The following is a 17,301-nucleotide window of genomic DNA, read 5'->3' on the forward strand; positions in this document are numbered from 1 at the left end:
AGAAAGTATACCTAAATATGCTACAAGACAAATGCAGAAAGACTTTATTCTCAAATACCATAAGCATTCAGGGGGAAGTAAATCAATTTTGAGAAACATGTATCAATTTCTTACAGACTATGAGTACACACCTGAAAATAAGCAAACGGCACAAATTGACCTGCGTACTAGTAAAATTTTACTGGAACTAGACGACACAGAGTTGATCTTTGATCTTCGTAAGAATAATGGAAAGACTTGTGATCCCAGACTTGAGCCATTCTGGATTGAACTAGGGAAATTCTTGGATGAAAAGTCGGTGGTTCATGAAAGGAGGCATACAGACACCCAGTATATGCCCTTTGCTATGTCTGTAGAAGACTTGCGAAACCAGATTATCAAACGCTTACCTGAAGGAACCCCAGCACCTTCGACTTCTTGGATTAGATTAAACTTCTGTCCTTCAAATCCGATGCACAATTCTGCCCAAAATTATACAGGAAAATTCAACGTAAAGTTTGCGGTTCAACAAAGACTTCTGAGAGTCCAGCATGCTGACCTACCTTATGGAAAACATCAGTTTTACTTATTAAAAGATTTTGCCTGCAAATGGAGAGACCATGTTGTTTTACAGAGCCTGGATGACAAAGCTATTGTTCCAATTGGTGAACCAGGGCAAGCAGTGTCAACTGGTGTCAGAGCACATCATGGAGGACTAGTTTCAGATCCTAGGCAAAACTTGGCCCTTGATCATGATTTCCATGTGGCTGGAATTGTTCCAAGTGTTTGTTTTGTTGTTGATGTTCCAGAAAATTCCAAAGACAGCTTTTACAATGGAACAGTACAATGACATGTTACTGTAAAAGAAAAGGTGTTTGAGCCATCATCTCCTTTGAGACACAGCACTGAAACAATTTCCATAGTGCAAAAGTATTTTTCACACAATGATGTTGACATGGAAAAACCTATTCTATTGAGAATAACTGATGGCGGTCCTGATCAAAGAACCACGTACAGATCTGTGCAGTTGTGTTGTCTTCTTGAATTTATTGCATTGGACTTGGACTTTTTTGCTTGCATCAGAACAGCTCCATCAGCAAGTTACTACAATCCAGCTGAGCGATGCATGTCTACTCTAAATATAGCTCTGCAAAATGTTGCTCTTCAGCGTGGACGAATGATTCCTGGACTTGAAATGCAGACAAAATCATTTACCTCTTTGTCAAAACTAAGAAATGCTGCAACTAAAAATGCATGTTTAAAGAAGGAATACAAGGAAGCTATGTCAGTACCAATTGAAATTTTGAAAGAAAGATTCTCCAGGCTGAAATGGAAGGGGGAAAGTGTTGTCGTTCATGATGCTGCACAGGAAGACATGATGGTTGATCTCTACAACATCTTTCTTCTGATTGATGATGAAGTGAAACCTGAACACGTCTCCAATTTGAGGATGTTGAAATCAGAAAAGATAGATGCATTCCTAGCGAAACATGCACAATCAAGGCACTACAGCTACCAGGTATCATATTTCATACAAGTGATTTGTGTTTATTAAATGAGTTTTAACAATTCTGTTACAGTTTGCTAAGCATTGTTTTCAAAAGTTTCATTTTCATTTGTAACTGTACCAAATTGAGACATCTTTTGTATATTTACAGATTAAGAAGTGTACAGAAGCTGACTGTGCATACTGCACTTTGAACCCCCCACGCCTTTCCCAGGAGATGCTGAAAGATCTCCATTTCATACCTGATCCTGTCTTGAAAGAAGATGGTGTGTTTAAGTCTTTTGAAGAGACATATGGTACACCGACTACAGATAAAGATCGTCCTAGTCTGCAGGAAAAGGTGACAACAACTGAGCGAGACAAACAACTGAAAAATCTCTTGGTTGCGAGTGAGTATTTGACATTATTAAAAATAAATTTACAAAAATAAAATTATCTAAAACGCAGATATTAAACTTTTATGTTAACTTTTGCATTGAACTGTCAAGGAGATTAAGAAATTGATTTATGTAAATTATTTCTTTATTGATGTGCATGCAATTATAATTATTAAGTTATAAGCAGAGGTATTTGATTAAGACATATTCTTAAAGTATTTTTATTTTTTTGTAGCCAAAGTCAGAGATTTTGTTGTTTGTTGCGAGTGTGGCAAGCGTAGAGTTGTATATTCCTCCAGAAAGCTTAGCGCTGCTGAGGAGAGGGCTCTTATTAGACTTCAGGAAGAACTACTGTACATCTGTGGAAGTCCGCTGTTCCCTGGTGGAGAATTTCAGGATAAGATTGTAGTGCGAGAAGGGATTAATTGCCAGGCGCCAATAGAGACAACATACTATGCAGGTATAAAATGTATCTTTTTGAAATTATTTGAAAATGAACACTGTTAATCATTACTAAAATCCAGTGACAAACAACAATTTTTGAAAACCAAGCTAGATATTATAAGAAACATGCATCATGTGCATTAAAAGTTGTGGTTTTAAAATTGACAATCTTTTGCAGGAAAAACACAGCTATTTGATGGAATTTGCTTCCATTGTGGAGATATTGAGCCAACCTCAACCCCAGAAATAGAATCCTTGAAGAGAAAGCATGGGATTGTAAGACCCATTTGCAAAACCTGTTTGCAAATGGGCCACCCAGTTGTGACCAGAAATGCTTTAAAAAAGCAAAAAACAAAATAAAAAAATAATGAAAACAAATCTGTTTTATTTTTATTTTTTTTCCCGACAGAGATTTTTCAATCTTTTATTTTTATTTTTTTTTCCTCCTCCTACCGAAACTTTTTTAAAAATATTTCGTAAATCTAAAAATAAAAAAATGCTGGCCTAAGGGCGGAAGGAGATGCCCGGTATAACAATGCCACCTTCAGTGCGATAGGGAAAACACCATTCCAAGCTGCCACACAAGTTACATACACATTAAGTGAAAATGTTACCAAGAAGAACAATGTTGTGGCAGTGTTTTGTGGCAATAAACTGTGCAAGAAAGGCACCCATCTTAGAGCCAAGGAAAAGGAATTTACCTGCCCCGGACATGAAGGCTGCACTGCAACCATTCCTCCAGAGACCACCATTAAAGACAAAAAGAGATGGGCTGCGAAATGCATCAGTGAGCTGCAAAGTGATGACTGTCCACTCATCATTTCCCATTTCACCAGTGATGGAGATAGTGCTGCTGCTTCCAATGCATCTGAAAAGCAAGGGCATATGATTGAAAACCTCAAAAACCTGCACCACTTCTTTGAATCTCAGAGAAAACAGACTGCTAAGGCTCCATTCAGCAGTCACATGTTTCCTGGAAGAACAAAAGCTATGAGAGAATCCATGCAGAGGAGATTTGCCCTGGACCTGAAGCTTAGATGCAGGACCGAGTACGAAAACTGCTACAAACACTACTCCAGTGATTACCTTTGATGAAACGGGCCATGTAAACTGCTGTCCGTTCCATCATCAGCTGCTACCAAGGACAGTGCGGAAAGTCCTGCCAACTTCATTCCTTCTCCTGTCACGGACTGAAAAACAACAAGTGGAACTCTTCAGTGTTGCCTTGTGACTTTGAATTAAGCATGACAGAAGACATGTGCTTGTTAAAAGACTGTGTAAATCTGACTTTGGGACTTAATAATCTTGATAGAATTAAATATCACACTTGTACACAAAAATCTGAATCTGTTAATAGGGCATATTTAAAATCAAATCCAAAATGTATTACAAGAAGTAGAAATTTTGAAAGTAGAATACATAAAGTTGTGCACTCACTCAATCAGGGTCATGGAAATTCAACATTGGAACTTTGTGAATCTGTAGGGGCACCTGTTGTAAAAGGAAGTAGAGTGGTCCATCATCTAAAACAACAGCAAAATAGGCAAAATTACTTTAAAATGAAACAAAAACTATTAAAATATAAATTCCAAAGAAAATTGTATAGATCTAAAAGATATCAGCTCTATGATAAAAAGTCTAAAGACACTTATAGTAAGTCACTAACAGATCCAAAGTTAAACAGGAAGTAGCTAAGTGGGGGGGGGGGGGGACCACCAGCCCAGTACAGTGTCTATGTCCTATAAAAAGGCTGAGTGAAGAAGAGTTTCAGGATGTCGTACAGCAGCAGAAGGATGGAATATTCACAATAAGCGATGCTGAGCGTAGAGGCATGAAGATTTTGCGACCCGGGCCAAGTGAAGTGCAGCTGGTAGACTCCTACATGGATGCAGAGTCACCGAACCCCAATTCCAGACTTTTCAAAGTGATCCATCAAGAAACAAGTGAAAAGCTGTCAATGTGACAGCAAACCGGGTTTCCTTTTATGTGAACTGTATCCATAATCCATGTCAACCCGTATCCAGTGAAATGGATAAGGTGAAACGGTACCCTATATGCAATATTTTGCCAAAAAATGACTAAGTTCAAAAGCTAGTATTTTTTTCATAAATAATCAGAAATTGAAATCCTAGCAATATGCACACCTCTGATATATGTACAATTGATCTGCAAAAAACAACTTCCTATCTTGAAAACTGTAGGAGGAGTTATCCGTACAATGAAGGTACCCTATATGCAATATTTTGCCAAAAAATGACTAAGTTCAAAAGCTAGTATTTTTTTCATAAATTATTGGAAATCTAAATCCTAGCAATATGCACACCTCTGATATATGTACAATTGATCTGCAAAAGAACAACTTCCTATCTTGAAAACTGTAGGAGGAGTTATCCGTACAATGAGGGTACCCTATATGCAATTTTTTGCCAAAAAATGACTAAGTTCAAAAGCTGGTATCTTTTTCATAAATAATCAGAAATTGAAATCCTAGCAATATGCACACCTCTGATATATGTACAATTGATTTGCAAAAGAACAACTTCCTATCTTGAAAACTGTAGGAGGAGTTATCAGTACAATGAGGGAACCCTATATGCAATATTTTGCCAAAAAATGACTAAGTTCAAAAGCTGGTATTTTTTTCATAATTTATCGGAAATCTAAATCCTAGCAATATGCACACCTCTGATATATGTACAATTGATCTGCAAAAGAACAACTTCCTATCTTGAAAACTGTAGGAGGAGTTATCCGTACAATGAGGGTACCCTATATGCAATTTTTTGCCAAAAAATGACTAAGTTCAAAAGCTGGTATCTTTTTCATAAATAATCAGAAATTGAAATCCTATCAATATGCACACCTCTGATATATGTACAATTGATTTGCAAAAGAACAACTTCCTATCTTGAAAACTGTAGGAGGAGTTATCCGTACAATTAGGGAACCCTTTTGGCAGCCGCCCCCCCGCCCGCCATTTTCACCATTTTAATAACCGGATTTTTCCTTTGGAAAACCCGGTTAAAAACTGCTAAACTATGGAACCATGCATTTAAAGAGCACTCACAGAAATTCCTGGACTGTGACGGTTCACTGGACTGGAACCAGCATGGGGAGGAAAAGAGAGGCCTGGCATGGATCCTTTCCATTCGATGTAAGAAGTGCCATTACACCAGTCACCGTGAAAAGCTGTACGAGGAAGTCAGTCGATCAGGAAGGGGACGGAGAGCCGCACAGTTTAATGTTGCCATGGCTGTCAGCCACTTGGGTACCAGCCTTACAACAGAGGGCATGCGTGGTATGCTTCTTTGCGCAAACATCGAACCAGCATCAGCCACCAACATTCATCAGACCTGCAACAAAGTAGGCAAAATCATCACTCATGTGAGCAAAAACAGCATGAAGAAAATAAGGCAGGACATTCAAGAGCTTAACGAGAAATGTGGACTTGCCAATACACCTATAAGGGCGGAAGGAGATGCCCGGTATAACAATGCCACCTTCTGTGCGATAGGGAAAACACCATTCCAAGCTGCCACACAAGTTACATACACATTAAGTGAAAATGTTACCAAGAAGAACAATGTTGTGGCAGTGTTTTGTGGCAATAAACTGTGCAAGAAAGGCACCCATCTTAGAGCCAAGGGAAAGGAATTTACCTGCCCCGGACATGAAGGCTGCACTGCAACCATTCCTCCAGAGACCACCATTAAAGACAAAAAGAGATGGGCTGCGAAATGCATCAGTGAGCTGCAAAGTGATGACTGTCCACTCATCATTTCCCATTTCACCAGTGATGGAGATAGTGCTGCTGCTTCCAATGCATCTGAAAAGCAAGGGCATATGATTGAAAACCTTAAAGACCTGCACCACTTCTTTGAATCTCAGAGAAAACAGACTGCTAAGGCTCCATTCAGCAGTCACATGTTTCCTGGAAGAACAAAAGCTAAGAGAGAATCCATGCAGAGGAGATTTGCCCTGGACCTGAAGCTTAGATGCAGGACCGAGTACGAAAACTGCTACAAACACTACTCCAGTGACTTACCTTTGATGAAACGGGCCATGTAAACTGCTGTCCGTTCCATCATCAGCTGCCACCAAGGACAGTGCGGAAAGTCCTGCCAACTTCATTCCTTCTCCTGTCGCGGACTGAAAAACAACAAGTGGAACTCTTCAGTGTTGCCTCGTGACTTTGAATTAAGCATGACAGAAGAAGACATGTGCTTGTTAAAAGACTGTATAAATCTGACTTTGGGACCCAATAATCTTAATAATCCCACCCGCCCGCCATTTTCACCATTTTAATAACCGGATTTTTCCTTTGGAAAACCCGGTTAAAAACTGCTAAACTATGGAACCATGCATTTAAAGAGCACTCACAGAAATTCCTGGACTGTGACGGTTCACTGGACTGGAACCAGCATGGGGAGGAAAAGAGAGGCCTGGCATGGATCCTTTCCATTCGATGTAAGAAGTGCCATTACACCAGTCACCGTGAAAAGCTGTACGAGGAAGTCAGTCGATCAGGAAGGGGACGGAGAGCCGCACAGTTTAATGTTGCCATGGCTGTCAGCCACTTGGGTACCAGCCTTACAACAGAGGGCATGCGTGGTATGCTTCTTTGCGCAAACATCGAACCAGCATCAGCCACCAACATTCATCAGACCTGCAACAAAGTAGGCAAAATCATCACTCATGTGAACAAAAACAGCATGAAGAAAATAAGGCAGGACATTCAAGAGCTTAACGAGAAATGTGGACTTGCCAATACACCTATAAGGGCGGAAGGAGATGCCCGGTATAACAATGCCACCTTCTGTGCGATAGGGAAAACACCATTCCAAGCTGCCACACAAGTTACATACACATTAAGTGAAAATGTTACCAAGAAGAACAATGTTGTGGCAGTGTTTTGTGGCAATAAACTGTGCAAGAAAGGCACCCATCTTAGAGCCAAGGGAAAGGAATTTACCTGCCCCGGACATGAAGGCTGCACTGCAACCATTCCTCCAGAGACCACCATTAAAGACAAAAAGAGATGGGCTGCGAAATGCATCAGTGAGCTGCAAAGTGATGACTGTCCACTCATCATTTCCCATTTCACCAGTGATGGAGATAGTGCTGCTGCTTCCAATGCATCTGAAAAGCAAGGGCATATGATTGAAAACCTTAAAGACCTGCACCACTTCTTTGAATCTCAGAGAAAACAGACTGCTAAGGCTCCATTCAGCAGTCACATGTTTCCTGGAAGAACAAAAGCTAAGAGAGAATCCATGCAGAGGTGATTTGCCCTGGACCTGAAGCTTAGATGCAGGACCGAGTACGAAAACTGCTACAAACACTACTCCAGTGACTTACCTTTGATGAAACGGGCCATGTAAACTGCTGTCCGTTCCATCATCAGCTGCCACCAAGGACAGTGCGGAAAGTCCTGCCAACTTCATTCCTTCTCCTGTCGCGGACTGAAAAACAACAAGTGGAACTCTTCAGTGTTGCCTCGTGACTTTGAATTAAGCATGACAGAAGAAGACATGTGCTTGTTAAAAGACTGTATAAATCTGACTTTGGGACCCAATAATCTTAATAATCCCACCCGCCCGCCATTTTCACCATTTTAATAACCGGATTTTTCCTTTGGAAAACCCGGTTAAAAACTGCTAAACTATGGAACCATGCATTTAAAGAGCACTCACAGAAATTCCTGGACTGTGACGGTTCACTGGACTGGAACCAGCATGGAGAGGAAAAGAGAGGCCTGGCATGGATCCTTTCCATTCGATGTAAGAAGTGCCATTACACCAGTCACCGTGAAAAGCTGTACGAGGAAGTCAGTCGATCAGGAAGGGGACGGAGAGCCGCACAGTTTAATGTTGCCATGGCTGTCGGCCACTTGGGTACCAGCCTTACAACAGAGGGCATGCGTGGTATGCTTCTTTGCGAAAACATCGAACCAGCATCAGCCACCAACATTCATCAGACCTGCAACAAAGTAGGCAAAATCATCACTCATGTGAGCAAAAACAGCATGAGGAAAATAAGGCAGGACATTCAAGAGCTTAACGAGAAATGTGGACATGCCAATACACCTATAAGAGCGGAAGGAGATGCCTGGTATAACAATGCCACCTTCAGTGCGATAGGGAAAACACCATTCCAAGCTGCCACACAAGTTACATACACATTAAGTGAAAATGCTACCAAGAAGAACAATGTTGTGGCAGTGTTTTGTGGCAATAAACTGTGCAAGAAAGGCACCCATCTTAGAGCCAAGGGAAAGGAATTTACCTGCCCCGGACATGAAGGCTGCACTGCAACCATTCCTCCAGAGACCACCATTAAAGACAAAAAGAGATGGGCTGCGAAATGCATCAGTGAGCTGCAAAGTGATGACTGTCCACTCATCATTTCCCATTTCACCAGTGATGGAGATAGTGCTGCTGCTTCCAATGCATCTGAAAAGCAAGGGCATATGATTGAAAACCTTAAAGACCTGCACCACTTCTTTGAATCTCAGAGAAAACAAGACTGCTAAGGCTCCATTCAGCAGTCACATGTTTCCTGAAAGAACAAAAGCTAAGAGAGATTCCATGCAGAGGAGATTTGCCCTGGACCTGAAGCTTAGATGCAGGACCGAGTACGAAAACTGCTACAAACACTACTCCAGTGACTTACCTTTGATGAAACGGGCCATGTAAACTGCTGTCCGTTCCATCATCAGCTGCCACCAAGGACAGTGCGGAAAGTCCTGCCAACTTCATTCCTTCTCCTGTCGCGGACTGAAAAACAACAAGTGGAACTCTTCAGTGTTGCCTCGTGACTTTGAATTAAGCATGACAGAAGAAGACATGTGCTTGTTAAAAGACTGTATAAATCTGACTTTGGGACCCAATAATCTTAATAATCCCACCCGCCCGCCATTTTCACCATTTTAATAACCGGATTTTTCCTTTGGAAAATCCGGTTAAAAACTGCTAAACTATGGAACCATGCATTTAAAGAGCACTCACAGAAATTCCTGGACTGTGATGGTTCACTGGACTGGAACCAGCATGGGGAGGAAAAGAGAGGCCTGGCATGGATCCTTTCCATTCGATGTAAGAAGTGCCATTACACCAGTCACCGTGAAAAGCTGTACGAGGAAGTCAGTCGATCAGGAAGGGGACGGAGAGCCGCACAGTTTAATGTTGCCATGGCTGTAGGCCACTTGGGTACCGGCCTTACAACAGAGGGCATGCGTGGTATGCTTCTTTGCGAAAACATCGAACCAGCATCAGCCACCAACATTCATCAGACCTGCAACAAAGTCGGCAAAATCATCACTCATGTGAGCAAAAATAGCATGAAGAAAATAAGGCAGGACATTCAAGAGCTTAACGAGAAATGTGGACTTGCCAATACACCTATAAGGGCGGAAGGAGATGCCTGGTATAACAATGCCACCTTCAGTGCGATAGGGAAAACACCATTCCAAGCTGCCACACAAGTTACATACACATTAAGTGAAAATGTTACCAAGAAGAACAATGTTGTGGCAGTGTTTTGTGGCAATAAACTGTGCAAGAAAGGCACCCATCTTAGAGCCAAGGGAAAGGAATTTACCTGCCCCGGACATGAAGGCTGCACTGCAACCATTCCTCCGGAGACCACCATTAAAGACAAAAAAAGATGGGCTGCGAAATGCATCAGTGAGCTGCAAAGTGATGACTGTCCACTCATCATTTCCCATTTCACCAGTGATATAGTGCTGCTGCTTCCAATGCATCTGAAAAGCAAGGGCATATGATTGAAAACCTTAAAGACCTGCGCCACTTCTTTGAATCTCAGAGAAACAAGACTGCTAAGGCTCCATTCAGCAGTCACATGTTTCCTGGAAGAACAAAAGCTATGAGAGAATCCATGCAGAGGAGATTTGCCCTGGACCTGAAGCTTAGATGCAGGACCGAGTACGAAAACTGCTACAAACACTACTCCAGTGACTTACCTTTGATGAAACGGGCCATGTAAACTGCTGTCCGTTCCATCATCAGCTGCTACCAAGGACAGTGCGGAAAGTCCTGCCAACTTCATTCCTTCTCCTATCGCGGACTGAAAAACAACAAGTGGAACTCTTCAGTGTTGCCTCGTGACTTTGAATTAAGCATGACAGAAGACATGTGCTTGTTAAAAGACTGTGTAAATCTGACTTTGGGACTTAATAATCTTGATAGAATTAAATATCACACTTGTACACAAAAATCTGAATCTGTTAATAGGGCATATTTAAAATCAAATCCAAAATGTATTACAAGTAGTAGAAATTTTGAAAGTAGAATACATAAAGTTGTGCACTCACTCAATCAGGGTCATGGAAATTCAACATTGGAACTTTGTGAATCTGTAGGGGCACCTGTTGTAAAAGGAAGTAGAGTGGTCCATCATCTAAAACAACAGCAAAATAGGCAAAATTACTTTAAAATGAAACAAAAACTATTAAAATATAAATTCCAAAGAAAATTTTATAGATCTAAAAGATATCAGCTCTATGATAAAAAGTCTAAAGACACTTATAGTAAGTCACTAACAGATCCAAAGTTAAACAGGAAGTAGCTAAGTGGGGGGGGGGGGGAACCACCAGCCCAGTACAATGTCTATGTCCTATAAAAAGGCTGAGTGAAGAAGAGTTTCAGGATGTCGTACAGCAGCAGAAGGATGGAATATTCACAATAAGCGATGCTGAGCAAAGAGGCAGTCAAATGAAGATTTTGCGACCCGGGCCAAGTGAAGTGCAGCTGGTAGACTCCTATAGGATGCAGAGTCACCGAACCCCAATTCCAGACTTTTCAAAGTGCTCCATCAAGAAAAAACTGCTAAACTATGGAACCATGCATTTAAAGAGCACTCACAGAAATTCCTGGACTGTGACGGTTCACTGGACTGGAACCAGCATGGGGAGGAAAAGAGAGGCCTGGCATGGATCCTTTCCATGCGATGTAAGAAGTGCCATTACACCAGTCACCGTGAAAAGCTGTACGAGGAAGTCAGTCGATCAGGAAGGGGACGGAGAGCCGCACAGTTTAATGTTGCCATGGCTGTAGGCCACTTGGGTACCGGCCTTACAACAGAGGGCATGCGTGGTATGCTTCTTTGCGCAAACATCGAACCAGCATCAGCCACCAACATTCATCAGACCTGCAACAAAGTAGGCAAAATCATCACTCATGTGAGCAAAAACAGCATGAAGAAAATAAGGCAGGACATTCAAGAGCTTAACAAGAAATGTGGACTTGCCAATACACCTAAAAGAGCGGAAGGAGATGCCCGGTATAACAATGCCACCTTCAGTGCGATAGGGAAAACACCATTCCAAGCTGCCACACAAGTTACATACACATTAAGTGAAAATGTTACCAAGAAGAACAATGTTGTGGCAGTGTTTTGTGGCAATAAACTGTGCAAGAAAGGCATCCATCTTAGAGCCAAGGGAAAGGAATTTACCTGCCCCGGACATGAAGGCTGCACTGCAATCATTCCTCCGGAGACCACCAATAAAGACAAAAAGAGATGAGCTGCGAAATGCATCAGTGAGCTGCAAAGTGATGACTGTCCACTCATCATTTCCCATTTCACCAGTGATGGAGATAGTGCTGCTGCTTCCGGTGCATCTGAAAAGCAAGGGCATATGATTGAAAACCTCAAAGACCTGCGCCACTTCTTTGAATCTCAGAGAAAACAGACTGCTAAGGCTCCATTCAGCAGTCACATGTTTCCTGGAAGAACAAAAGCTATGAGAGAATCCATGCAGAGGAGATTTGCCCTGGACCTGAAGCTTAGATGCAGGACCGAGTACAAAATCTGCTACAAACACTACTCCAGTGACTTGCAGTATTTTCCCGACGACTTGTGGAAGCTGATGACTTGTTGAATTCCTCATTTTTGGCCAAAATTTTAACAAAATCCTACGATACGTCGATTTAGACCATACGTCGATCTTATCACTTCAAAATGGCGTATAAAACTGCAGTTACATTATCAGTGTATGATGCCACGATGTCCCCGATATTGCTACCAATTATTATCAATGATTAACAGTTAAACAATTACGCTTTATACTTATGCATCATATTTTCAAATACCGGCAACATCTACAAAGTCGCTTGCATTTTAAACAATTCCCGATATCGCATGTTATGCTAAACTAAACTTTCTTTGTCAGAAATATTTTATTCCCAAGCATTAAAATAATTATCCACTCTGACTATCGCCAGTGTATTCGCCATTACTTACCAGCAACCTGTTGACTCAGCGCGTGGTCAATGTTTGTTTAACAATTTCCGGTGTCATGGGCATGCCCCTGTCTAGTGTCCGACTTCAAAGGGGGATCTCAAGTGCAGAAAGCTTAGCAATTACTATATGATTTGATGAAACTTGTTTACTTTGTATCCAGTAATGCAGTTACACGCTATTGTTTTAAATAGTCACTGTTAGAAATAGATCGATCATTTGTACGACTTGATAATGATGATATACGACATACATACGTTTCCAAAAAAAATTTACCTAACAATAATCAAAGAATTGGACAATAATTAATCAATGAACTATAACCACTCTTATAACAGCACTCTTTATATACACAAGGAGTGAAATTGCCACATAGATCTCAGCCTTAGGGCAAGATTATTAACACAACCGGTGTCAGCCTATTGTATAAACAGTAGTATTGATAATTGCCGATTACGTATTTTAAGATTGAATTTGACCATAAAATATTTCTGATTTATACTTTCCACTAACAACTCTTTACTAATAAAATAATTAAATTTAAAAAACATCCCCCGGACCTACTGCAATATTTTCTTCCATTCAAATTTGGTTTCAATTTTACTGCGCAATGTTATCTTATACTACTAGTGATACATAGAACCATGAAACAATGTGTTTATAAAAACGGAACGGTAAAACTTTTAATTGATTAAAGACAATGTAACATTTTTTAATAACTGTTGTTATTATTATGTATTTAAGTGTTAACAGATGAGTGAAATGATAATTATTAAAGATGAACAGTGAATTCAAAAACGTAATTTTCAATCACACAGCCAACTCAAGATTATTAAAACCAAGATTTTAAATGCTATTTTTAACAATTTTCTGACCTCGAGCCTACGACAAGTCAAAGAAGACGATAAGTCGGGTGATCTGCTTCAGAGAAAAAAAATACCGACTAATCGTCGGAAAAATACGGTACCTTTGATGAAACGGGCCATGTAAACTGCTGTCCGTTCCATCATCAGCTGCTACCAAGGACAACTTCATTCCTTCTCCTGTCGCGGACTGAAAAACAACAAGTGGAACTCTTCAGTGTTGCCTCGTGACTTTGAATTAAGCATGTGCTTGTTAAAAGACTGTATAAATCTGACTTTGGGACATAATAATCTTGATAGAATTAAATATCACACTTGTACACAAAAATCTGAATCTGTTAATAGGGCATATTTAAAATCAAATTCAAAATGTATTACAAGTAGTAGAAATTTTGAAAGTAGAATACATAAAGTTGTGCACTCACTAAATCAGGGTCATGGAAATTCAACATTGGAACTTTGTGAATCTGTAGGGGCACCTGTTGTAAAAGGAAGTAGAGTGGTTCATCATCTAAAACAACAGCAAAATAGGCAAACTTACTTTAAAATGAAACAAAAACTATTAAAATATAAATTCCAAAGAAAATTTTATAGATCTAAAAGATATCAGCTCTATGATAAAAAGTATAAAGACACTTATAGTAAGTCACTAACAGATCCAAAGTTAAACAGGAAGTAGCTAAGTGGGGGGGGGGGGGGGGGGGTGTAGTTAGCATGTTTGAAATGTTTGTTATATTATACCTATCATATGAATTTTGTATTACATTTAATGATTGCTCTGTTTAAATAATGTGCACTGAATGTATGGTAATGTGTGAATGATGAGAGTGTGTAACATGTGAAATGTCCTTTTATGGGGTTCTCAGTTCATGTAAATATGTTATATTTTTCATTGTTTATCTGATTAAAATGATTGCAAACAATTATCTTGATTTTCTTACCTGTCTGATGTGCACAACAACGAGGACTGAGACGAATGATTGAAATACGGGTACATACAGGTGTCAAATTTCACCGTTGGTGACAAGACAGCATCCCGCATTGTTTATCCGCCATTGTTGATCTTTAACAAGGGAGACAACTCCTGAAATTCGAAAAAATGCAATTTAAATAAAAGTTCATGTTTCTCTTTAGGTCTCACACAAGGAATTAATTTCACTATATGTTACTATATAGCTTTAATTCAGTTACGGTAATTAATTAACTATACTCTCAGCATATAATTCATGAACGAGAAATTTTAGTTAAATGCTTCAAGAAAAATTTTAGATCAGAAAAATAACGCCTTATGCGGTTTCTAAGAGAGATAATTGAGAGTAAACATACCTACCCCTAAGTACACGTGGGTTCCACATGTTGACAAACAGGCTCAGCACCATCCAGGAAGTTGCATCAAGCGCATCTAAAAAAATAATTCCATTGAAATTAGTGTGACAATTCCAATAATTCTCCTTGCCACTGAGTCCAAAATCAATACAGTACTATAGGCCTAAAATGAGGTGCCAAAGAAGGAAGAAAGAAAAGAGATTGTCTCCATATATATATATGTAACTACAATTGACTAAGTTCAGTTTGATTGGCTATTTCCTTGCGTAAGACCTTTAAAGGAACTTGGACACGATTTGAGATCAAAAATTTTATTTTTATTTTATATGTATAAAATGGTTTACTGGTGCATTTTAAATGATTGACCAAAATATTGAATGTTAAAGTCGAGTTACAAGCGAGATACAGAGGCAAGAATTGATTGTTATGTAAACAAAGCTCGAGTCTTATAGTTGTTTACAAAATGTAATGTAGAGAATTACCATGTCTTGGACAACATGACATGTAAAAATTTTTTTTAACTAATTCAATATCTTCATAAATACTATTATCAACAAAAGAAAGATACATTTGATTGAAACTTACACCAATACAACACACGTGTAAAAATGACAATATTCGAGCTTTGTTTACAAAACAAAGAATTATGAACTCTGTATCTTGCTTATAACTTGATATTTGACTTTCAAATTTTGACATAGCATTATAAACTTCTATAATTATCAGATTAAACATTGAAAATGGAAAAATGAAATTTGAAAATTTTAAGTCAAATCGTGTCCAAGTCCCTTTAACACGATTATAAATAAGGTTTATCATGAACATTGTTTATCCTTTCCAATGGTGTATCACTCCTAATGTATCGTGCATGTATACTGTTCTATCGTGCATTAATCCTATCTGATCATGCATGAATCCTATTCTATTGTTTATCTTGTAAAAAATAACTTTGTTGGTATTGAACAGCTAGATTATTGTCAGCCCTGTTAAAATTTAACCAGCCTGGAGAAAACAGTTGACATATGTTTATTTTCTTCATTCAGAATCGGGTATTATTTTTCATATAAAACATTAAAAAATCAGTTTTCCATTTTCATTATGTCATAAACTTTTTTTTTCTTTTATTGTTTTGTTATCTTCTACCTTTCTTGTCAGGGCTAGTTGACATAATAATTAGTCTGTAACATCATGTCTAAGAACTCTCACATGTCACTTGAAGTTACACTCTACTTGAACTAAATGCTTGTTTTGATAGATGTTAATGACCGTTAAAGGAAAGCATAAGTGTGACTAAGATTTAATCAATTAAAAAGTCTTAAATCGCCGATCCCCACATTATATACGCTTTGCAAAAATAAAGCGTATACCACGTCCAGTCCAGTGCTCATATAAACAAATTTGTTTGTCCGTGCCAAAAAAAACACTACTCCACTATACCTAAATTTCATAGATTTCAAGATGGCCTTTGACAGTATTCACAGAAACACACTTTGAAAATAGTAAGAGCTTATGAAGTGCCAGAGAAATTTGTATCCTTCATCAAGTACATACACATTTTGTATGTGCAGTCATTCTAACTAACAAGGAGACTGGTTCTCAGTCAAGTCAGGAGTCAGATATAGATGGATTATCTCTGCCATTTTGTTTCTGATTGCCATCAACTGGGTATTGTAGAAAACAAGAGATGAGGCATTACTTGGTTCATAATGTCAATTTTAGAGGACCTCGATTTTGCCGATGAAATTGCACTACTGTCATCTCAACAAGACCATATGCAAGAGAAATCATAAATATTTAGCCATTAATATGCCATTCAAATTGGCCTTGAACTGAATACCAAGAAAACTAAAGAAAAGGGTTCTGAATCAATACTTTGAATCTGAAAAAAACATAGGTAATCACAAATTACAGATAATTTATTGTATCATATACAATATATGATATTATATATAATGCAATATTGTATAATTAATATGATACAATAATAACAATTATATCATGTATTGCAATATCATATGAAATAATATCATATACTGTACAGTAATAAAATAATAAATAATACAATATCATACAATATTGTATCATAATATACAATACTATACATAACAATATCATGATACAATATCATATCATCAAAAAATTGATACAATATCATATCGTATCATATAACTTTTCACAATATAACATTTCATATTATATTTTATCATATTAAACAATTAGTGTATCATATCATAAATAACCGTATCATAGGAATCATGTTATATCATTTAACCAAACACAACTGTCAAGTTAGTTTGAGTAAGGTTTGAGATTTTTTTTAGCATCCTTGATAATTGAGATCAGGCGCTGCATCTGAAGCAACCTCTGCAATTCAATTAACGTAATGTCTCGTGTATAACACGCACTCGTGTATAATAAGCACCCCCAAAGTTGACCAAAAATTGGTAAAAAAAAGCAGGTCCTATGTATAACACGCACCCAAAAATGACAAAAATCAGCGACCGCCATTCCCTCCAAAATTATCGATGTAAAATAATAATATTAA

At 38.7% G+C, this 17,301-nt stretch overlaps 5 protein-coding genes across 5 annotated transcripts; 1 reads left to right on the top strand and 4 right to left on the bottom strand.

The window, feature by feature from the left end:
- Window positions 1-909: 909 nt before the first annotated feature.
- On the top strand, window positions 910-2,674 carry LOC128170965 (uncharacterized). Its single transcript, XM_052836732.1, has 4 exons — window positions 910-1,498; window positions 1,638-1,875; window positions 2,099-2,323; window positions 2,486-2,674. Exons 1-4 carry the CDS (start codon window positions 935-937, stop codon window positions 2,665-2,667), a joined length of 1,209 nt encoding a protein of 402 aa, XP_052692692.1. The 5' UTR covers window positions 910-934; the 3' UTR covers window positions 2,668-2,674.
- Window positions 2,675-2,904: 230 nt separating this feature from the next.
- LOC128170966 (uncharacterized) lies at window positions 2,905-5,530 on the bottom strand. The gene is made up of 3 exons (XM_052836733.1): window positions 5,375-5,530; window positions 3,394-3,497; window positions 2,905-3,175 (listed from the first exon to the last, which is right to left on the bottom strand). The coding sequence occupies exons 1-3, from the start codon at window positions 5,441-5,443 to the stop codon at window positions 2,905-2,907; spliced, it is 444 nt and encodes a 147-aa protein (XP_052692693.1). The 5' UTR covers window positions 5,444-5,530.
- A 199-nt stretch (window positions 5,531-5,729) lies between these two features.
- LOC128170967 (uncharacterized) lies at window positions 5,730-6,843 on the bottom strand. Its single transcript, XM_052836734.1, has 4 exons — window positions 6,688-6,843; window positions 6,353-6,456; window positions 5,967-6,133; window positions 5,730-5,839 (listed from the first exon to the last, which is right to left on the bottom strand). The coding sequence occupies exons 1-4, from the start codon at window positions 6,754-6,756 to the stop codon at window positions 5,730-5,732; spliced, it is 450 nt and encodes a 149-aa protein (XP_052692694.1). The 5' UTR covers window positions 6,757-6,843.
- Window positions 6,844-7,042: 199 nt separating this feature from the next.
- On the bottom strand, window positions 7,043-8,069 carry LOC128170969 (uncharacterized). The gene is made up of 4 exons (XM_052836735.1): window positions 8,001-8,069; window positions 7,666-7,769; window positions 7,280-7,446; window positions 7,043-7,152 (listed from the first exon to the last, which is right to left on the bottom strand). The coding sequence occupies exons 1-4, from the start codon at window positions 8,067-8,069 to the stop codon at window positions 7,043-7,045; spliced, it is 450 nt and encodes a 149-aa protein (XP_052692695.1).
- A 286-nt stretch (window positions 8,070-8,355) lies between these two features.
- Window positions 8,356-9,448, bottom strand: LOC128170972 (uncharacterized). The gene is made up of 4 exons (XM_052836739.1): window positions 9,315-9,448; window positions 8,980-9,083; window positions 8,593-8,759; window positions 8,356-8,465 (listed from the first exon to the last, which is right to left on the bottom strand). Exons 1-4 carry the CDS (start codon window positions 9,381-9,383, stop codon window positions 8,356-8,358), a joined length of 450 nt encoding a protein of 149 aa, XP_052692699.1. The 5' UTR covers window positions 9,384-9,448.
- Window positions 9,449-17,301: the final 7,853 nt, after the last annotated feature.

The sequence above is a fragment of the Crassostrea angulata genome, chromosome 2 (assembly GCF_025612915.1).
Source record: "Crassostrea angulata isolate pt1a10 chromosome 2, ASM2561291v2, whole genome shotgun sequence".
Classification (NCBI taxonomy): Eukaryota; Metazoa; Mollusca; class Bivalvia; order Ostreida; family Ostreidae; genus Magallana; species Magallana angulata.